General features: G+C 40.8%; 1 protein-coding gene across 5 annotated transcripts; it reads left to right on the top strand.

Annotated features, from left to right (window-relative positions):
* Positions 1-1,439: 1,439 nt before the first annotated feature.
* Positions 1,440-22,856, top strand: LOC124003319 (sodium- and chloride-dependent GABA transporter 2-like). Of its 5 annotated transcripts, none has more exons than XM_046311468.1 (15): positions 1,440-1,645; positions 9,394-9,547; positions 12,162-12,296; positions 13,472-13,612; positions 13,976-14,066; positions 14,207-14,339; positions 14,452-14,586; positions 14,988-15,091; positions 15,246-15,370; positions 15,570-15,682; positions 15,858-15,995; positions 16,327-16,429; positions 18,768-18,868; positions 20,852-21,022; positions 21,931-22,856. In XM_046311468.1, the coding sequence occupies exons 1-15, from the start codon at positions 1,574-1,576 to the stop codon at positions 22,090-22,092; spliced, it is 1,878 nt and encodes a 625-aa protein (XP_046167424.1). In that variant the 5' UTR covers positions 1,440-1,573; the 3' UTR covers positions 22,093-22,856. The 5 variants fall into 5 exon arrangements, with proteins under 5 accessions (XP_046167424.1, XP_046167427.1, XP_046167423.1 ...); XM_046311467.1 differs by having other exon boundaries at positions 1,441-1,645; positions 9,391-9,547; XM_046311469.1 differs by having other exon boundaries at positions 1,512-1,645; positions 9,339-9,547.
* The last annotated feature ends 371 nt before the right edge of the window (positions 22,857-23,227 follow it).

Below are 23,227 nucleotides of genomic sequence, written 5' to 3' on the forward strand. Positions count from 1 at the left end.
CTTGACCGAAGCAGACTCAGACACCTGCTCACCACGCAGCATCTGAGGGAAACACGACACGACAGGGCGATACAAAGACACAGCACGGTGAACAGTATACAAGGATCCGACAGGACAGAAACGGAAAACAAGGGGAGAAATAGGGACTCTAATCAGGGGAAAAGATAGGGAACAGGTGTGGGAAGACTAAATGATTGATTAGGGGAATAGGAACAGCTGGGAGCAGGAACGGAACGATAAAGAGAGAGAGAGAGGGAGAGAGAAAAAGGGGAACGAACCTAAAAAGACCAGCAGGGGGAAAACGAACAGAAGGAAAAGCAAAATGACAAGACAATATAAGACAAAACATGACAGATTTACCTATTGTATTATTGACTGTACGTTTGTTTATCCCATGTGTAACTCTGTGTTGCTGTTTTTGTCGCAATGCTGTGCTTTATCTTGGCCAGGTCGCAGTTGTAAATGAGAACTTGTTCTCAACTACCTGGTTAAATAAAGGTGAAACACACAAAAATATGTTTTTAAAAAAAAGGCAATTATTACAGAACATTCAAATAATAAAAATACAAGAAAAACATTGCGATGAATGAAGTTGAGAGGCGTTCAAAGGAAATTCTTGAAGAATGCTGCTCAGCTACAAAGCGTGGAGAATGGTGAGCACCACAGATTTCATTGTTTTCTTTGAGCTAGATGTTTTGGTAACACTTATATCACAGTGCCCTTATTACAGTGGAATTATTCCTGTAAGTACAATGCAACAGTATTGTAATTACTCATTATTATACTGTACTTACACTGTAATGCAAAATGCAACAGATTTTCTTGACGTGACCCTCACCTGAAAGTCACTGGATTGTGTGTACACTACTTTAACATAATTACTGTGTCATTAACATGTTATTTCTTAGTAAATGGCTGGTCATTTATGTGCTGTAAAATATAGTGTTCCCACTATGGCCCTTAAGAGGCCTTGACAGAATGCTCTTGTTAATGTCATATTTCATTGGCTGAAGTTTTAGATTCCATCCACAGTCATTAGGCACAGTCCATACAACTAGCAATTGATGATCATGCTGATATGTTGAAATACTACATAATGTACAGCATATTTTAGACTGATGAAATCAGTGGACTTTGGTATGAGGTAATGCAAAATATATATCTGTCAAACTAGATGTAACATTATCACTCTCCATTACATTTCAAAAGTTTTGTAAGAACTGTACATTAGATGTATTATGCCCCCTTTCCCTATTCATTTAAGTGTTCAAGTTCTGTCCCTCCTCTCCTCCATTGTAAAGTTGTAATGCCGAGTTCATTTGTTCACATTCCACACATCCATGCCCCTGCAGCATTCAAAAGAAGCCCGCCTGCTACTGCCGCTTTCACAGAGCAAATCCCCTCCTCTTCCTTGCAATGAAGGAGCCAGTGTTACCTCGACCCAATAGCTCCACCTCACACACACAGGCACATGAACACACACACACACCAAACTATCCACATGGGTTCACTCATGGTTAGTTCTGGGAAGGGCATTTGACAGGGAGAAACACAGGGTCTAGGTTTGCTTCCAATGAAACAAGTATTCCTTAATGGAGAAGTAGACTACTACAACAGACTTCAGAACTACAACTTCATCCTTAAGGTACTCTCTCTCTCGCTCTCTCTCTCTCTCTCGCGTGTTCTAGTCTCTTCCGTGTCTATCAGGAAACCTTTTATTTAGACTGTTTATCACTGTTTGTATTTGAAATCTAGCAGACTTGGCAGGCGGGGGCTGTGATAACACCTAGACATCTCCCTAGATGTACAGAGAGACAGAGACAGACATAAGGCTTCAGTCAGTGGTATGGTAGCTCTCTCTCTCTTTCTCTTTCTTTTTCTCTCTCGCTGTCTCTCTCTCTCTCTATCTGCAGTCAGTAGCACTTGTTGCAGGCGCTGAATGTAGGCTAAAGGTTACAGACTGGAGGCTCAGCAGTGCTCATGAGAGCAGCAGTGTCTTCCTGTTTTGTGTAACTATACAGGCATGTCTAATAAATGTAGAAGTCCTCTTTTCGCATTCTTTCGATTTGAAAGCAGAATTACTGGATGTTGAGCTAGATATTATTTTCACAATTCAAGCTACAAACCTTAAGAGAAAAAGATAAACACTACAGTATGCTAAAATATTAAACAGAGACGACTCAGACATGAACAATGAACCTAGAAAATATAATTTATTTTTAAAGCCCTTTTTACATCAGCAGATGTACAAAAACCCTGCCTAAAACCCCAAACAGCAAGCAATGCAGATGTAGAAGCACGGTGGCTAGGAAAAAATTCCTAGAAAGGCATGAATCTAGGAAGAAACCTAGAGAGGAACCAGGCTCTGAGGGGAGGCTAGTCCTTTTCTGGCTGTGCCGGGTGGAGATTACAAGAGTACATGGCCATTAAGGCCAGAGGGTTCTTCAAGATGTTCAACCATTCATAGATGACCAGCAGGGTCAAATAATAATCACAGTGGTTGTAGAGGATACAACAGGTCATCACCTATTAACTAAATGTCAGTTGGTTTTTCATAGCCAAGCATTCAGAGTTCGAGACAGCAGTTGCGGTAGAGAGAGTGAGCGGAGGGGAGAAGGAGAGAGAGGGTCGAAAACAGCAGGTCCAGGACACAGTATCACATCCGGTTAACAGGTCAGGGTTCAATAGCCACAGACATAACAGCAGAAACTGGATCAACAGCACAACCAGGTGGACTGGGGACGAGGACAGCAAGGAGTCATCAGGTCAAGCGAAGACTTGGGGTTAGCCTGATGTCCCAAACTACCCAATAATCCCTTCCATGTAGCCTAACTCTCACACTCACACACACAAACCTGCACACTCACACACACACACATATAATCAAACATGTTTTTTTACATGTATACTGAGTATATCATGTACAATTATAATTAATATGCTTTGTTTAAGACCCCATGACTTCTTCCATATTTTGTTAGTTTACAGCCTCATTCTAAAAGCAATTAAATAGTTTTTCCCCCTCATCGATCTACACACAATACCCCATAACGAGAAAGCAAAAACAGGTTTTTAGACATGTTTGTTAATTAATTAATTTTTTAACTGAAATATCACACTTACAAAATAATTCAGGCCCTTTGCTCAGTACTTTCCTGAAGCAACTCTGGCAGCCATTACAGCCTTGAGTATTCCTGGGTATGATGCTGCAGGCTTGGCACACCTGTTTGGCTACCATCTTCTCTGGTGCACAGATGTTCCATAGGTTCAAGTCCGGGTTCTGGCTGGGCCGCTCAAGGACATTCAGAGACATATCCCGAAGCCACACCTGCGTTGTTTTGGTTGTGTGTTTTGGGTCACTGTCCGAAGGTGAACTTTCACCCCAGTTTGTGGTCCTGAGCGCTCTGTAACAGTTTTTCATAAAGGATCCCTCTATACTTTTCTCCGTTCATTTTTTTTCTCAATCGTGACTAGTCTCCCCGTCCCTGCCGCTGTAGACACCCCCACTGCATGATTCTGCCCCCACCATGCTTCACCGTAGGTATGGTGCCAGGTTCCCTCTAGATGTGACACTTGGCATTCAAGCCAAAGAGGTAAATCTTCAAATCAAATCACATTTTATTGGTCACATACACATGGTTAGTGGATGTTAATGCGAGTGTAGCGAAATGCTTGTGCTTCTAGTTCCAACCATGCAGTAATATCTAAGTAATCTAACAATTTCACAACAACTACCTTATACACACAAGTGTAAAGGAAGGAATGAATAAGAATATTTACAGTACCTATAAATATATGGGTGAGCGATGGCCGAACTGCATAGACAAGATGCAGTAGATGGTATAGAGTACAGTATATACATATGAGATGAGTAATGTAGGGTATGTAAACATTATATTAAGTGGCATTGTTAAAAGTGACTAGTGATACATTCATTCCATCCAATTTTTTATTGTTAAAGTGGCTAGAGATTTGAGTCAGTATGTTGGCAGCAGCCACTCAATGTTAGTGGTGGCTGTTAAACAGTCTGATGGCCTTGAGATAGAAGCTGTTTTTCAGTCTCTCAGTCCCAGCTTTGATGTCCCTGTACTGACCTCACCTTCTTGGATTATAGCAAGGTGAACAGGCAGTGGCTGGGGTGGTTGTTGTCCTTGATGATTTTTTTAGCCTTCCTGTGACATTGGGTGGTGTAGGTGTCCTGGTGGGCAGGTAGTTTTCCCCGGGTGATGCGTTGTGCAGACCTGACTACCCTCTGGAGAGCCTTACGGTTGTGGTCGGAGCAGTTGCCGTACCAGGTGGTGATACAGCCCGACAGGATGCTTTCGATTGTGCATCTGGGGTCAAAATGATCACAAGAACGGTGAGCAAAAATCCCAGAAACACACGGGGGGACCTAGAGAATGACCTGCAGAGAGCTGGGACCAAATTAACAAAGCCTACCATCAGTAACACACTACGCCGCCAGGGACACAAATCCTGCAGTGCCAGACGTGTCCCCCTGCTTAAGACAGTACATGTCCAGGCCCGTCTGAAGTTTGCTAGAGAGCATTTGGATGACCCAGAAGAAGATTGGGAGAATGTCATATGGTCAGATGAAACCAAAATATAACTTTGTGGTAAAAACTCAACTCGTCGTGTTTGGAGGACAAAGAATGCTGAGTTGCATCCAAAGAACACCATACCTACTGTGAAGCATGGGGGTGGAAACATCATGCTTTGGGGCTGTTTTTCTGCAAAGGGACCAGGATGACTGATCCGTATAAAGGAAAGAATGAATGGGGCCATGTATTGTGAGATTTTGAGTCAAAACCTCCTTCCATCAGCAAGGGCATTGAAGTTGAAACGTGGCTGGGTCTTTCAGCATGACAATTATCCCAAACACACCGCCCGGGCAATGAAGGAGTGGCTTCAAATCAAATCACATTTTATTGGTCACATAAAATGTCCTGGAGTGGCCTAGCCAGTCTCTAAATCTCAACCCCATAGAAAATCTTTGGAGGGAGTTGAAAGTCTGTGTTGCCCAGCAACAGCCCCAAAACATCACTGCTCTAGAGGAGATCTGCATGGAGGAATGGGCCAAAATACCAGCAGCAGTGTGTGAAAACCTTGTGAAGACTTACAGAAAACGTTTGACCTCTGTCATTGCCAACAAAGGGTATATAACAAAGTACTGAGATAAACTTTTGTTATTGACCAAATACTTATTTTCCACCATAATTTGCAAATAAATTCATCAAAAATCTTACAATGTGATTTTCTGGATTTTTTTCTCATTTTGTCTGTCATAGTTGAAGTGTACCTTTGATGAAAATTACAGGCCTCTCTCATCTTTTTAAGTGGGGAACTTGCACAATTGGTGGCTGACTAAATACTTTTTTGCCCCACTGTATGTAGGTGTGTGCCTTTCTATATAAGGCACTTCATGTCCAAATCATGTCCAATCAATTGAATTCACCACAGGTGGACTCCAATCAAGTTGTAGAAACATCTCAAGGATGATCAATGGAAACAGGATGCACCGGAGCTCAATTTCGAGTCTCATAGCAAAGGGTCCAAATTCTTATGTAAATAAGGTATTTCTGTTTTAATAATTTAGCAAAACTGTTTAAAAACCTGTTTTCGCTTTGTCATTATGGGGTATTGGCTTCCAACCTCACCTGCACACTGTTTTTATCATGTTTTATGTGTACTGTTTTATCTTTCACTTCTTTTTTTGGTCTGAATAATTCAAACCTAAAACCTAAAGGCCAGGTAGTCCTAAGTCATGCTCCTAGGGCTCAGATCCTCAGAGAGAAAGAGAGAAAAAGAGAGAGAGACAGGGAGACAAAGAGAAAGAGATGGGAGAATTAGAGGGAGCGTACTTGAGTTCACACAGGATACTAGATAAGACAGGAAAATTTCACCAGATAGGACAGACTGACCCTAAAATGTACATTTTATTTAACTAGGCAAGTCAGTTAAGAACAAAATTATTATTTACAATGACAGCAGGTTAACTGCATAACAACACATTTTTAACCTTGTCAGCTTGATCTAGCAACCTTTTTGTTACTGGCCCAACACCCTTACCACTAGGATACCTGCTGCCAGGCTATTCCATCAAACCCCCGGTGAAGGCTAACCAGGTAGGATACAACCCTACCTACTTTGCCAAAGCACAGCCTACCCTTAGACAAAGCTGAGTATAGCCCAAAAAACGGACTAATTAACTTTGATATTTAGCTGTAGTAACACTCCATATTTATCTTATTGTTCCCATAAATCGTTACATGTCTTCTCTATCGACTCTGTCATCCATTTAAAAAAGGGTGTACTGTATTGAACCAAGCAATATTATACTATCGAAGATATACTGTCAGTACCTACTCTTAGTATCACAAACTGTGCTCTGGCTCTGGCAGGTTGACTACTTGGTGTCTAGTAATGTCACAGTAGTGTCCTCCTCTGATGCATGCCCAGGAAGTTCCTCATACTTTAAATAGTGAAGGTAAAGGTAACTACATAGAACACATTGCCCTAGCAACAGACCTTGCACTTGTGCTTCTTATAACTGTATAAGTACAGGGTGTTCATTTTCAGAAATCACCATAATGGTAGCAGCAGCTGCAGCACATATTTTCCATTGTATGTGTCCTACTCCCACAGGGATACTAGGCAAGGGCACAAAGGCAACATTGATGACAGGATTACACTAGTCCCACCAAGCTGTGCTGATCCCCTCCTACTCTAATGCAACAAGGCTGGTACAACAGTGTGGAATTTGAACATTCATACACATTGCCAAGCAGTGAGATGCTGCCCTGGCTCCTCACAATACCAGATTCAATTGGAATCTCACCTCTTTGTGTGGCCAATGCCAAAACGTCTGCTGGTATTGGCTATTCCCAGATAATCAGGCTTCTCCCGATACTCAGGCTACTTCTAGAATAGACCCTAGTATGGATCAGTGTATGGGAACCGTGACTTTTCTCAGGATCATTAAAGAATAAAAATCGATGTGTCTTCATACTGTCACGTGAAGTTCAGTTGGTAGAGCATGGTGCTTGCAATGCCAGGGTTAAGGGGTCAACTAACCAGTCCAAAAAAAAGTTGCTTTGGACAAGAGTGTCTGCTAAATTACAGAAACTGTAAAAAATAATACATGGAGCACAATACAGTAGTTAATTCCACTGTTATATGTCAATGTTGCTTATTTTGCCTTCAGAACAGTACATTTTAACAGTGCCCCGCTAATTACCTTTGGAGGGGGGCGGGGTTATGCACATCCAAAGTAATAACAGGAGCTGGACAAAAGAAAGATCAAATTTATTGAATAATAAGGGGCTCAGCTCCCCTCCTTGTTTGGGCGGCGTTCGGTGGTCGACGTCACCGGCCTTCTAGCCATCGCCGCTCCATTTTTCATTGTTCCATTTGTTTTGTCTTGTTCCCCGCACACCTGGTTTACATTCCCTAATCAACATATGTATGTGTATACATATGCATATGTATATCCCTCTGTTTCCCCCCATGTCTTTGTGTGGGATTGTTTTGTTACATGTTTTGGATTGTCACACCTAGCTGGTTTTTCCCCGGGTACTATGTTTCAGCCCAGAGTATGTTTCTTGTTAAACATTTTTGCTTGTTTGTGACTTTGTCGCGCTTTGCACTTTTGCCTTTGGCTGGAGGTTTGTTGGACACTGTCGTGTCCATCTGTTGTTTGCTTCTGCACCTGACTTCCACACCAGTAGCACATACGCTGACACATGTTTTGCTGCACTGGACCTTCCCTTTTTCCCCCTTTTTTTCTTAACAGGTCATATGAAGCTGTTCATATGGACATTCATATTTTAGCAAACGCTCTTATCCATTGCAACTTACAGGAGCAATTAGGGATAAGTGCCTTGCTCAAGGGCACATTGACACATTTTTCACCTGGTCTGTTGGGGGATTCAACCCAGAGACATTCGGTTACTGGCCCAACACTCTCAACCACTGGGCTATCCAATCAATCAATCTGTAGTGTCTTAACACTTAGTACTTATTTATGTAATAAGAAAGACTCTGAATACAAGCAATTGAACTGGAGCTTCACATTTACTCAAACAGGTTAGTACCAGAATAACATAGAACAATACTGCGCATGACCAAGGGCGCTTCATCCTTAAAGGGGACATCAGTAATTAACAGAACATAACACAATCAATGAAATGTAATTACATCAGCAGATGTCACAAAGTGCTATAGAGAAACCCTGCATAAAACCCCAAACAGCAAGCAATGCAGATCTATCCAAAGCATGGAAGAAAGGGGCTCATGTTTTGATGTACTGGAACTTTTATTTTTCTTGACAGGTCATATAGATGTAGATGTTCATATGTAGCTGTTCATATGTAGCTAGTCATATGTACCGTAGCTGTTCATATGTAGCTAGTCATATGTACCGTAGCTGTTCATATGTAGCTAGTCATATTTAGCTGTTCATATGTAGCTAGTCATATGTAGCTGGTCATATGTAGCTGTTCATATGTAGCTAGTCATATGTAGCTGTTCATATGTAGCTAGTCATATGTAGCTGTTCATATGTAGCTAGTCATATGTAGCTGTTCATATGTAGCTAGTCATATGTAGCTGGTCATATGTAGCTGGTCATATGTAGCTAGTCATATGTAGCTAGTCATATGTAGCTGGTCATATGTACCGTAGCTGTTCATATGTAGCTGTTCATATGTACCGTAGCTGTTCATGTGTAGCTGTTCATATGTAGCTGGTTATATGAAGCTGGTCATATGTACCGTAGCTGTTCATATGTAGCTGTTCATATGTAGCTGTTCATATGTACCGTAGCTGTTCATGTGTAGCTGTTCATATGTAGCTAGTCATATGTAGCTGGTCATATGTAGCTAGTCATATGTAGCTGGTCATATGTAGCTGGTCATACGTAGCTAGTCATATGTAGCTTGTCATATGTAGCTGTTCATATGTAGCTAGTCATATGTAGCTGGTCATATGTACCGTAGCTATTCATATGTAGCTGTTCATATGTAGCTGTTCATATGTACCGTAGCTGTTCATATGTAGCTGGTCATATGTAGCTGGTCATATGTACCGTAGCTGTTCATATGTAGCTGTTCATATGTAGCTGTTCATATGTACCGTAGCTGTTCATATGTAGCTGGTCATATGTAGCATTCACATCTAGCTGGTCATATGTAGCTGGTCAAATATAGCTGTTCTCATGTAGCAGGTCATACAGTATGTAGCTGTTAGCTGTGTGTCCTTATACTGTCTTCATAACACACAGACTGTTAGATTAACGTGTGTTCACCGCATAAAACCAACTTTGTCTTTGTCTTCCTCAGTGTTATGGAAAAGCATAATGATCCCAATTTGAGGTTTAATATGCTTTCCCAGCAGGAGATGGGTCTGGTCCATCCTGTCCCTGTGCCAAGCACCCAGACCAGGGGTCAGTGGTCAAGCAAGCTGGAGTTCCTCCTGGCTGTGGCCGGACAGATCATAGGCTTGGGGAATGTATGGAGGTTCCCATATCTGTGCTACAAAAATGGAGGAGGTGAGTCTCACATCACATCTTTACATGGCCATACAATTAAGCTCACATTAAATATATGGCAAGGTGAGCCTTCGTCTTTTACATTATCAATGCAAAAGAGCTAGTCACCTCGTTTAAATTCATTGCGGTGGGGACAATACAGAGTTGTTCTTTTCATATCTTAGGCTAATATTGAAATCACACAATTACAAGACGGTAATGGAATAATCATTAAGAGATGGCCTGATATAAACATATCAGTGGTTGCTATAATGTTATAGGGATATTTACACACTAGGGCTAGATGCTATCAGGCGGGCACAATCATAAAAACAACAGTGCATGCCTTGGTGCACAAAAGGCACCAAAACCTTCTAGGTGCTTCCAGAATCTCTATACTGATATGCACATCACTACTGTACAACATTTTGTTACGCTCTGATAGAAATATGCTATGGAGAAAACATGTCTCTCTGACATGTAGAATTAGGAATCAGGTTGACTCTATTCATGGCCTTTCTATCTGCAATGTTCAATGATGTTAGGCTACTGAACGTGTCCCAGATACCCCACGAGAATATCCCTAACACTTACATGCCAAATGGATGCACAACACCTCGGGGTGGTAGCTAAGTCTGTTAGCCACACAAACAAATACTTAAGTTCTTGTGGTTAAACACAAATATACTAGTTGATAAAAAACATTATTTTCGATAACGTAAAAAAAGTATCATCTTTGTAAATTATATCATTAATATGGCTGGTGGAGTTACTGTATGTCACACATGCAGCTAACACAGACATACTGTATGCAAATGTCTGCTCTACCCAAAATTACAGCCATGTGATTGCAGCATTGCCTAAAAAATGGAAGTGGCAAGTGGAAGGGGAACAAGTAAGGAACTTGTCTGTCGGCCCTGCATTAAAGACCAAAATTGGTTAAATAAAATTGGGATAAATATAAATATATACCAGTTTCATTTAAGGAGCACAAAATTGACAACTGTGCCTTATAAATTGCAAAATATTTGAAGAGATTTTCGAAATACCGATTCCATGGCACGTGGTTTATGAAATGATACGCAAATGACACCGGATTCAAAACTTCTAATATCTCAATTTAAATTATTATTCAAAATTATTGCAATGAATAGAATGTTATATATATATATATTTATGGGGGATGCAATCTTCCCAGCTCTGCAGATTTTGCTGCGAGAAGGCAGTCATTAGATCATTTATTTTGGGACTGTCCATATGTAGCTATTTTTTAGTCACAGGTCCAAGAATGGCAGAAGAATTGCAACATTTACCTAGATCTAACGCTGCAGATAACAATACCTGGTGATTTGAAGAGTCATAGTCAATTGATCAATAATTTTAGCAAAAAATGTTATCTTTAATTTACGATCTGTAGAAACTATGAGAATAGAAAGGTTCAGTACTTTGTGAAGCATCACAGGACAGTTGAAAAATATATGGCAAATAGAAATCCAATATGGACGGTGTTAAGAGATAGATGGGAGGGGTTGAATGGAGCTGAAGGGTGGGAATAATAACAACAAGATAACAATTGTAAAACATTTGGGGTCTGTAAAATGTATATAGGTTCAGAACTGTTGTGAAATAGCACAGTTACAAATGCATGGCAAATATAAACATCAGAAATTGAGGAATGTGGGCCTCCCGGGTGGCGCAGTGGTTAAGGGCGCTGCAGTGCCCGCTGTGCCATCAGATACTCTGGGTTCGCGCCCAACCTCTGTTGTAACTGGCCACGACTGGGAGGTCCGTGGGGTGACGCACAATTGGCCTAGCGTCGTCCGGGTTAGGGAGGGTTTGGCCAGTAGGGATATCCTTGTCTCATCGCACACCAGCGACTCCTGTGGTGAGTCGGGTGCAGTGCACGCTAACCAAGGTTGCCAGGTGCACAGTGTTTCTTCCGACACATTGGTGCAGCTGGCTTCCGGGTTGGATGCGCGCTGTGTTAAGAAGCAGTGCGGCTTGGTTGGGTTTTGTATCGGAGGACTCATGACTTTCAACCTTCGTCTCTCCTGAGCCGGTACGAGAGTTGTAGCGATGAGACAAGATAGTAGCTAGGAGAAAAAGGGGTCAAATCAAAAAGAAAAAAGAAAAAAAAGAAATAGAGGAAGGCCAGGACTAAAAACAAACGAAATATAACTATTGTAAATTAGAATGTGTCTATACAATGTAAAAATGTATATAGCATGTAGAAGCCTAAGTGTTATTATTGATTGGTTTTGTCCAATTAGGGCAGGGTTTGCTGGGAATAATAAAGGAAAATATATTCTAAAAAGATATGTATATGAATGGGTATTTATATGTATGGATATATTTTTATTTTATTTAACTAGGCAGGTCAGTTAAGACAGATGACAGATTTGTACCTTGTCAGCTCGGGGATTCAAACTTGCAACCTTTCGATTACTATTCCAACACTAACCACTAGGCTACCCTGCCGCCCCAAAATCATTTTGGCGGGGGGGGGCTTGAGGTGGTAGAGATGGCTTCTGTGAAAAATGTTAATCTTGTGAAACCATAATCACGTGAGGTGAAACATTAATTTATGGTCTTGGGCCATATGTTTAATTGTGGTTTAACTTGTGTTGTTCGTAAGGGGTGTTCTTCATCCCTTATGTGCTCTTTCTGTTCACCTGTGGCATTCCACTCTTTCTCCTGGAGACCTCCTTGGGCCAGTACACCACGCAGGGCAGCATCACCTGCTGGAGGAAGATCTGCCCCCTGTTTGAAGGTATATATCAGACTGCTGATCTAGAATCAGTTCCCCTCTGTCATATAAGCTTAGTCATCATGATCTAAAAAGCTAATCTGATCCTAGATCAGCCATCCTACTGGTATGCTTTATGAATGCGGCCACGGGGCCTTGTTGTACGTATTGCATCCATATTAGGGATTCAGTTGTCAGTGTTTGTCTGACCATTGATAGCATTTACTTCCTACGGTGGATGCCATCTTGGGGAAATAGACATGAAAGCCTGATAGCTGGAAGGAAGAAAGGCTATAGCCTTCAGAAAAGTAAAGATATGATAGTACTGTAAACTGTGCCAAAAGAAAATATAACATTTAGTGTGACTGCAGACCAAACTTTGTCTGTTTATTGTATTCGTACTCAGGAAAACTCCTAGCTGCAATATCCAAACTTGAGAAAGTAGCACTGTAATCCAAAGCAATGTCAATATGATTTCAATTGGTATTCAGCACATAGACTCAAGGTTTCTGTCTGGAGCCTTTGTCAAGAATGTGCTGGTTGAGGGGGACATATAGGGCAAGACAATTAGCCATAATAGGTACAGTATATGCACAGTACATGCAGGCTTTTCCTTCTGTAAATGATATTGCACTATTGTATTTGTAAAAGTCAATCCACCATGATTTTAATCACATTGCTTTACCAGTTTGAAACAATATCAGGATACATTTTAGATTTGCTTGGAAAATGATTGGTCTGTTTCTGGCCTGATTTTTTTTTTTATAAAATGAAAAAGGGATTACAGTAACAAAACATTTAATTCAAGTTATTGGATGAAGCTTGGATTAATCAACAGTATTACACAAGTATCTCAATGTGATTCATGAGCTATTACATGATAGAGTAAGTGGCAGTCCTTAATGTGACATGACACGTGCGTTCAGGACACTTGTCTTGTGTTCAAACATTCACAAATGTCTGTCTTGTTGGAATGCCTCCATAACTTATTCATCGGAGCTGGTGACTTTGAAAGGAGTCTAATCCACATCAAAAAGAAAAACAATTCAATGTTTTTTGAGGTTTTAGGTTGAGAATGTGATTGGATATAACATATGTCACATCTATTTCTTAGAAGACTTTTTTTTAAACATTTACACCTCCATGTTTGTCTGTAAAATCTTCTCCTCCTTTTTCCTCCTCCTTGTCTTCCTCCTCAGGACTGGGTTATGGTAGTCAGGTGGTAGTTCTATATTCCAGCATCTATTACATCATCATTCTAGCCTGGGCCTTCTTCTACCTCTTCTCCTCATTCAGCTCTGAGCTCCCCTGGGCCAGTTGTAGAAACAGCTGGAACACAGGTATGTATATCAGTGTAGCCTGAGTGCCAGTCTGCTTGTGCTGTCATACCAACTGCCTGTCATTCATTGTCATAGCAAACCTGTTTGGATTGACAAGGACAGCAATGGAGTTTGCATTGCATAGAACACAAACAGATCTGGGACCAGGTTAACTTCAGTGTGTAGACATGTTGACATACCTTTGTCATGCCTAAATGATAGATAGATAGTATCTTACATTTATGGACACTACTTCAAACTGAGATATTCCGATTTTGACAAGTGGGATGATTAATGTTTTATTTTTGTAAATGTCTCCTTATCCTGGAAAGATTCAGAGAGTTCTGAGACATGCTTGTTATTGTGTAATTTCCTCCTAACCAGCAACCTGCATGGAGTTTGACAGAAGAGTAGTGGGACATCTAAATTGGACAGTAGCAGGGAACGCAACATCGCCAGTGAGAGAGTTCTGGGAGTGAGTACACAAAATCATTCCAATTTATCAACTCCTTATTAAGTCCTTACAGATGGAAATCATGGCTATGTGCCTTAGGAGGCGCTAAGAGAATGGTGAAAAGCAAGTGGTGAGATTGTAACTCAAAATATTATTTTCAGGAGAAGAGTTTTGAGTCTCACAGACAGTCCAAACAAGCTAGGCAGTGTTCGCTGGGAGCTGGCTCTGTGTCTTCTACTGTCATGGATTCTCTGTTACTTCTGTGTCTGGAAAGGAGTGAAGTCTACTGGGAAGGTAAGGTGGGATCTCTGCCATTCAACCTGATGACACCATGAATACTGTAGAGTTGTTAAGATGAGCTATAGACTGAGGGAATGTAATGCTGGTCTGGTCTCCCTCCCCTCAGGTGGTCTACTTCACTGCCACCTTCCCCTATCTGATGCTGGTGGTGTTGCTGGTCCGTGGACTCACACTGCCGGGGGCAATAGATGGTATCAAGTTCTACCTTTACCCAGATCCAGCCCGCCTCACTGACCCACAGGTAGGAACACACTTCACTGTATAATTTGTGTCCAGGTGTAACAAAAACTATCAGTACATACTGTAATGATTGTTGGGGATAGATGGTAACGTCTCTGTCGGTGTTTGAACCCTTGTCAAAATGACCGAGGGCAGCAACCATTACCACTGACCCAAGAAACGTAACTCCCTTGGTGCAACAGTTTGTGGTTTTAAGAGCATCAGATTTGTTACAACATCAATACCGAATTTTAAAAAATTACTCTGAATTTCAAAGCAAATATATTTTCTGTTGACTTATTACAGCTACAAGGTCAAAATAAGTATTATTTTAATTAACCTCTAATACCCTGGGATGAGACTAGTATATCAGAATTGTGAAACTATGAAGACTATTGTGTCTCTCTCTGGTGTGTCTCACAGGTGTGGATGGATGCTGGAACACAAATCTTCTATTCCTATGCTATCTGCATCGGCTGTCTGACTGCTCTTGGCAGCTACAACAAGTATGACAACAACTGTTACAAGTGAGTGGAAGAATTAAGTACATAAACAGTAAATGTGCCTTGCTAGATCAAATGTGCAGGCAGAATGTTTTCTGGAAAGTTTGGTGACCTCCATATTGTAGGTCATTTGGATGCCTTTGTGTTGTGACTAACAGGGAAGTGAATCTCTTTTTAGGGACTGTGTGTACCTGTGCCTTTTGAACAGTGGAACCAGCTTTGTGGCCGGTTTTGCGATCTTCTCTGTTCTGGGCTTCATGGCTTATGAACAAGGGACAGACATCTCAACAGTGGCCGAATCAGGTAAGTGTTGCAGCAGTGAGATATGAATTAATTAATGAATTAATCAAATTAACCTTAAAAAATGTGCAAACAAACAAATTACCATAGCCTTGTAGGTTCTGCTTTGTTACAAGACAGGTGTCTTAGCATTTCAGGGATCTAACTATTCCCTCTGCCCCTGAGAGTTCAGTAATGAGTTTAACTGTATTGCTGCATACAGGTCCTGGCCTGGCATTCATCGCCTACCCTCGTGCCGTGGCCATGATGCCATTACCACAGCTTTGGGCCATCTTCTTCTTCATCATGATAATCCTACTGGGTTTAGACAGTGAGGTGTGTTAGTGTGGTCCTGAAGGCCTACAAAATATTTCCTTAGTGAAGGATAATTACATAACCTACAATTGATTCTGCAATCATTACTAAACTTTTGGATGTGAAACTGTGAATGAGTAGCTAGTATTTCAAAGAAGAGAGTTTCCACTGAACTTCCCCATCATCTCTCCCTCAGTTTGTAGGTCTGGAGGCTTTGATGACAGCTATCTCAGACATGTATCCCTCCTTCTTCCTGGTTGGCCATCGGCGTAAAATCCTCCTCATCATCATCAGTGTGGGTAGCTTCTTCATCGGCCTGGTCATGGTCACAGAGGTGAGAGGTCATTTGAAGTCATCATTATATAGGATATAAATGATATATTTTCAATGCCATCGTTATTAGATCAATCATGACAGTAACCAGATACATGATGGATAATGCACCTCCCAAATGATCTGTTTCAATATGTCGCTGTGTTTCAACATACCTCCTCATTCCGCAGAATTGTTGGTAGATTCCACTTCATCCGTAAGCGATTGGGCTGCTGGACACCTACGATCATTGTCTGAGTGTTTTGTAGACTCTTGAGGTAGATTATAGTCTTATTGTTGTGCTCAGTAAGACTGTACCTTATACTTTCTTTCTACCCCTCCTCTATTTGCAGGGAGGCCTGTATATCTTCCAGCTGTTTGATTCCTATGCCTGCAGTGGGATGACTCTGCTTCTCTTCGCTATACTACAGTCAGTGTGTATCAGCTGGGTTTATGGTGAGATAGCCCGGCCTACTCCCAGTGCCGTTTCTAAATATAAGTTCCCATTTATGGCCCTCAACCACTTTTGTTCAATGTCAGTCGGGGTCTCAACTTACTGTTAGTTAAGATTGTGTATTCTACTATGTGACATTTTGAAATGTGGTAGTGCATCTGCAGTCTTCCTCTTGTTATGTCAGTCACTGACAGTCACCCAATTAGCCCATGTCAGCTACCATGTTATAGTTGGCAAGGTAAGTTAGTCTAGCCAGCTATCTAATCCTTGTATTATATTACAAATGTTTATGGAGGCATTTTCATGTAAGTTATTATTAGGTGTTACCACTACATACCACTGTCATTGTAGGTCATAATAGTAAAATATGATCCTTGGGACATCCCTACCTTGAACCCTAACCTTAACCCCTACCCTTACCTTAACCATTTTAAATGTCAACTTCAATGGAGTAGGATCATCCCAACAATCCCTGATAACAAGGAATAAAAGATCCTGCATCAATCCCAGATAATCAATCACAGAAACCCTAATTGCAGGTCAGCTTCCCTCAGGATGTTTCTGTTCAAGGTGTTTATGGCGTTTTCCAAGTTGTTCCTCTAGCAGACATTGCCATTGGACATTGACGTGAAACGACATCTCGTTACCTTGGGATTATAACATGTCAGATTGTTCAAAAATTAGTTATTCACATAGAGTTGCTCTTTAGATGGTCCTTTACGTATGAGATGAGTCAGGTTTTTGAAAAAGTACATTTACAATGAAAGAAATAAAAAATTGGAAAGTTCTATCTATGCAAACACCTTTTAACTTGGTGCTTTAAGGTTCTATATGCAATCCAATCACGCAATGCTGGGTTGTCAATAACAAATAATTGTACATAAGTAAGGGGATATACTTGAAAACAGGAGGACATCACAAAACGGTTCTGAGATCTGGTACTTAAAAATACACATTATCTCATAACTATACATTTTGCAGATACAACCTTATAGTCCCAAGTCATGTACGCTGGGAGTCACGAAGCAAGTTCAGGGAGTGTATTTAATAACTAAATAAACATAGAACAAAACAAGAAAGACTTGTAGCGTACAGACATGAACACTGGAACAGAAACAATAACACCTGGGGAAGGAACCAAAGGGAGTGATAGATATAAGGATAGTAATCAAATCAAATTTGATACATGCGCTGAATACAGCAGGTAGACCTTACAATCAGGGCACAAGGCAAGACCCAGATGCAGACACAGGAGACAGATGATTGGAGTATTTGATGTTTATTGATCCAAAAAGGGGTAGGCAAGAGAATGGTCGTGCACAGGCAAAAGGTCAAAACCAGTTCAAAGTCCAGGAGGTACAGAGTGGCACACAGGCTCGAGGTCAAGGCAGGCCGAATGGTCAGGCAGGCAGGTACAGTGTCCAGAAACAGGCAAGGGTCAAATCTGGGAGGACTAGCAAAAATAGAATAGAAAACCCATGGAAAAAACACGGGGGTTGACTTGGACATACAAGACGAACTGTCACAGAGAGACAGGAAACACAGAGATAAACACACTGGGGAAAACAAGCAACACCTGGAGCGGGTGGAGACAATCACAAGGACAGGTGAAAGATCCGAGTGTGACACAGTGAGATGCTTACTTACAAGCCCTTAACCAACAATGATTTAAGAAGTTAAGAAAACAAATTCAAATAAGTGTTCATTAAAAAATTGATAAGTAAAAATAGAAAATAGAAGTAACCAATAATTAAACAGCAGCAGTAAAATATCAAGCAAGGCTATATACAGGGGCAACCGGTTCTGAATCAATGTGCGGAGGCACCAGTTAGTCGGGGTAATTGAGGTAATATGTACATGTAGGTAGAGTTAAAGTGGCTATGCATAGATTATAAACAGAGAGTCACAGCAGCGTAAAAGAGGGGTCTGGGTAGCCCTTCGATTAGCTTAGGAGTCAGGGAGGTGATGAAGTCCAGGTGACAAGTGTGTGTAATAATGAGTAGCCTGGTGACCTAGAACGCCGAGTATATGTGACAGTACCGGGGAGGGAGTATACTTGACACCGTCCTCTTTTTATATTCATTCGATTGAATCAAATAATAAAAGCTTGATGATGAGTTGGTGATTTGAATCAGCTGTGAGGGGCACAGGACCGGGTTTGGGAAACCCTGGTTAGAGCTGTTGTCCAGGTTTCCTAATCTGAACCTGTCTGTCACTTGGTGGTTTGAGAATGTTTACCTGGGTATTTGACAGACCAACTGGGTATGTGACAGACCAACTTTTAAACCCTTTTATTGACTGCTGTTATTTTGAGTCCCTGTTGATATGTTTACTCCACAGGTGCAGACCGTCTGTACGATAATATAGAAGACATGATCGGTTATCGACCATTACCCATCATTAAGTACTGTTTGAAGTATGTCACTCCAGTCATCTGCACTGTAAGTTTGATTTATTTACACCACACTGTCAACAGCTAATGAATGTTCTTTTTCCAATTATAGTTATGGTAAACATTACGTTGATGTCACAGTAATAAAGGTGATTTACAGAAAGCCAAAAGTTTAGTTGGCAATACAGAGAGATGGGCTTCAATTTGATGTGTAACCTATGTAAAGTAGATAATCCTAACTTTATGTTCATTATAAATGCTTCTAGAGAGTCGCACACTGTATGTATAATCTCACTGTATTTTATTGAGTAAACCTCCAACGTTTCGACATCATTGTTCCTTCTTCAGGGTAATGAATGCCTGAACCAGGTTATGTAGACAAAACAGTGCAATTAGTGCAACTAATGACAATAGTGAGGGGTGTGTCATAATTACTAGGTTGATTAGAATGTATTGAGTGAAACTGTTTGAAGACAATAGTTTACAGCATATTTAATATATTAGGCTATTGTTATAATTAGCACAAGTATAGGATTAACATTAACATACATTACTGTTTAATTTAATTTCACACATACAGTTGCACTCAAAAGTTGGAACACATCTCATCATTCAAGTGTTTTTCTTTCTTTTTACTATTTTCTACATTGTAGAATAGTAGTGAAGACATCACAACTATGAAATAACACATGCGGAATCATGTAGTAACCCCCCCCACCATCTCACCTCCTCCTCCATGCTTCACGGTGGGAACCACACATGCGGAGATCATCAATTCACCTATTCTGCTTCTCACAAAGACACAGGGTTGGAACCAAAAATCTCAAATTTGGACTCGTCAGACCAAAGAACAGATTTCTGCTGGTCTAATGTCTATTGCTCGTGTTTCTTGGCCCAATCAAGTCTCTTCTTCATATTGGTGTCCTTTAGTAGGTTTTTTTAAAGCAATTTGACCATGAAGGCCTGATTCAAGCAGTCTCCTCTGAACAGTTGATGTTTAGCTGTGTCTGTTAATTGCACTCTGTGAAGCATTTATTTGGGCTGCAATCTGAGGTGCAGTTAAATCTAATGAACTTGTCCTCTGCAGCAGAGGTAACTCTGGGTCTTCCTTTCCTGTGGCGGTCCTCATGAGAGCCAGTTTCATCATAGCGCTTGATGTTTTTTGCAACTGCAGTCAAACAAACGTTCAAAGTTCTTGAAATGTTCTGCATTGTCTTACCTTCATGTCTTGAAGTAATGATGGACTGTCATTTCTCTTTGCTTATTTGAGCTGTTCTTGCAATCTTATGGACTTGGTCTTTTACTAAATAGGGCTATCTTCTGTATACCACACCTACCTTGACACAACACAACTGATTGGTTCAAATGCATTAATTCCACATATTAACTTTTAACAAGGCACACATGTTAGTTCAAATGCATTCCCAGTGACTACCTCATAAAGCTGGTTGAGAGAATGCCAAGAGCTTGCAAAGCTGTCATCAAGGCAAAGCATTAATAATATAAAGAACCTCAAATATAAAATATATTTTGATTTGTTTGACAGTTTCTTTGGTTACTACATGATTCCCTATATATGTTATTTCACTGTTTTGATGTTTTCACTATTATTCTTCAATGTATACAATAGTAAAAAATTAAATAAAGAAAACACCTTGAATGACTAGGTGTGTCCAAACTTATTACTAAGTATACTATGTATATTATGTATATTTAATTGTTTCCAATTTCATAAAATGTTTGTTACATGTAATATTTTGTTTAAACTATAATGCATGATAAGCATCATCAACAGGGGGAACATATTGGGTGTGCTCCAGCTCATGCTTTTTATTAGATCATTATAAATGCTTCACCAGGAGCCTGACCTGGAGAACCGATAACATTGTTCTTAACCTCATCTTGTTCATCTCTGTCCTCACTCAACCCTCACTGTTACCCTAATATGTTATAATTGGTACAATGCTATCAGAAAATACATTGTGTTCTTTAATGTTTATTTTACAACATCCATCCATATCTTTTGTTCTAGGCTACATTTCTTTTCTCCTTGATAAAGTTTACTCCGCTGACGTTCAACAACACCTTTCAGTATCCTTGGTGGGGTTCCGCCGTTGGCTTGTGGTTCACTCTCTCCTCCACCCTCATGGTTCCTCTATGGATGGTTTACATCGTGAGCGTCACTCCTGGTACACTGCGACAGGTAAATAGGGAGATCATTTATTAGGTTTCTGTAGAGTTTCACATTGCTTGACTTGGGCAGGAGCTCTCCGGAGCTGAGAACCGGCACCTAAAATGTTTAACAGTTTGAGCTCCTGTTCCTCTTATAGAATATTAACGCAAAAGTATTGTGGAGCTCATGCACCTAAATGTAAACAGTACCAGCACCAAACATGAGTACCGGCAACTGTCTCAGCCCAAGTCAAGCACTGGAGTTTCAAAACAGAAAAGCATCTCAAAGTGGTCCAAAAGCAACAAAAATCAAGCAATATATCATAGATAACATAGCTATAGCTAGTTACGTAGGTTGGCGATAGAGGCTAAGTCTTTGAGTACATTCTCCAAAGATGGAGCAATGGTCATGAGAGGCCAAGAACACAGGATGAGATGTTACTATCCTTTGTGCAAGCACTTCCAAGAGTTAATGAACAGTGAGCGTGGTGAAATTTGGGGAGCGCATCGTCAGTAGTGTACCTTTGGTTCCTAGGGTGTTTCGGCCTTTCACACTATACACCCTCCCCAAAGGTGGCCAGCGACAGGGTGATCAATCCTACGCTTGCGTCCCATTCCCAATTAGTCATAGGAGTTGCCTTGTTGTTGATAGCCAACATCCCAGAAGCCATGGTTAATTTCTCACTATCAATTCCAAACTTCAGATCTTTTAAAAGTTGGCAGGTGCCATTTGTGTTGTTATCACTAGTTATGTCTCTATTTCTACAATGATCAGATCCATTTACTCCCCAATACACACTGATGATGATGTTTCTTCTACCAACTAAGAAAAGAGGAAAAACAATCAACGTTCTGCAAACATCACCAGTTATTTTATGTCTCATTCCTTTGGTGGTCTGTCTTTGAAATGCTCATCTGTCCTCTTTATTGATTCCTCAGAGACTGTCCATCCTCACCACGCCGTCAGAGGATCTCCCCATGACCAAGGCCCAGAAGAATTCCCTCCTGGCCAAGCAGTCAGAGCACGACAGACCACTGGGGGACACGGAGATACCAGCCTGGGGCCACAACCTCCTATACAGAGACACTGGCCCCCTGTAGAGACACTGGCCCCCTCTCTCAGCTACCATCCCTATAGGACTAGAGATAAGCAGGTCCAACCAGTCACTCAAGGTCCAGAGACAAATGTGACCCTTTGCTTGGTCTGAGTGGCTTAGAAAAGTATAGTACAGAACATAATCCACCGCCATGCTTTTTTCTTGGGAGGGAGATGTGGGCAAGTGTTTCCAAAACACACACTGTTTCCTTTATGTAGAGCTGATGAGACGTAGAAGCACTGGTTCTGGAAAGTGAAAAGAAAGATGCGGTCATTCTGTTTGGTCCAGAAAACCCTACCTAGAATGATTAGAATTACAGGTCAATCTTGCTGTCTCGTGACAGAATGCAGAGAAAGCATGTGAAGTGAGATATTGAGTAAGGCCCGGCACACAATATGGGCCTTTGAAGTTGTCCTTTAACCAGGACTGTGTTCATGGCAGAGTAATGGATGAATGGATCAAACACGTGTCTCACATCATAGTGGAAACAGAACATGACGGTCATGCTATTGGTCCTGGGGTCTGTATATACAAGTGAACAAACACATTTTTTTAAAGATACATTTTATCTTTGATTTAGGTGGGTTTAATAATCTGACATCGTTTTTTTCTACTACTATGTAATTTCTTAAGACTTTGAAGTATGACATTTGCGAAAATATATCGATGGTAAATTATAAGGGATTGTGTAGATGCATATATAGTAGAAACACTGTAAAATACTGTGATAGGATTTGATGCCAATATCAATAAACTCATAAAACCTTGTGCAATGATTTATATCTTATTTTTCCACCCTTATTCTTTGGAGTACTTTAAATGAAAAGTGTAATTCGCTGCAGAAATCTCTTCCGATATTCAGACCTAACATTCATCTGAGACCCGGGGTCCATATTCATAAAGCGTCCTAGAGTAGAAGTGATGATCTAGGATCATAGCTAGGCTAAACTGAACCTAGATAAGCGCTCCTACTCTGAGGTAATTGAACAGAGACATCGTCATTCATGGACTGTAAATACGTTTTCCCCACAGGGTACAGACTGTGTTCCATAGCCGAGCTGAAGACGAATACAGGAACAATGCCCTTCTATGAGTTACAGATAAGACCAGTAGTTAACAGCAGTTATCATTAACTGCCA

This window comes from Oncorhynchus gorbuscha, linkage group LG18 (assembly GCF_021184085.1).
Source record: "Oncorhynchus gorbuscha isolate QuinsamMale2020 ecotype Even-year linkage group LG18, OgorEven_v1.0, whole genome shotgun sequence".
NCBI lineage: Eukaryota > Metazoa > Chordata > Actinopteri > Salmoniformes > Salmonidae > Oncorhynchus > Oncorhynchus gorbuscha.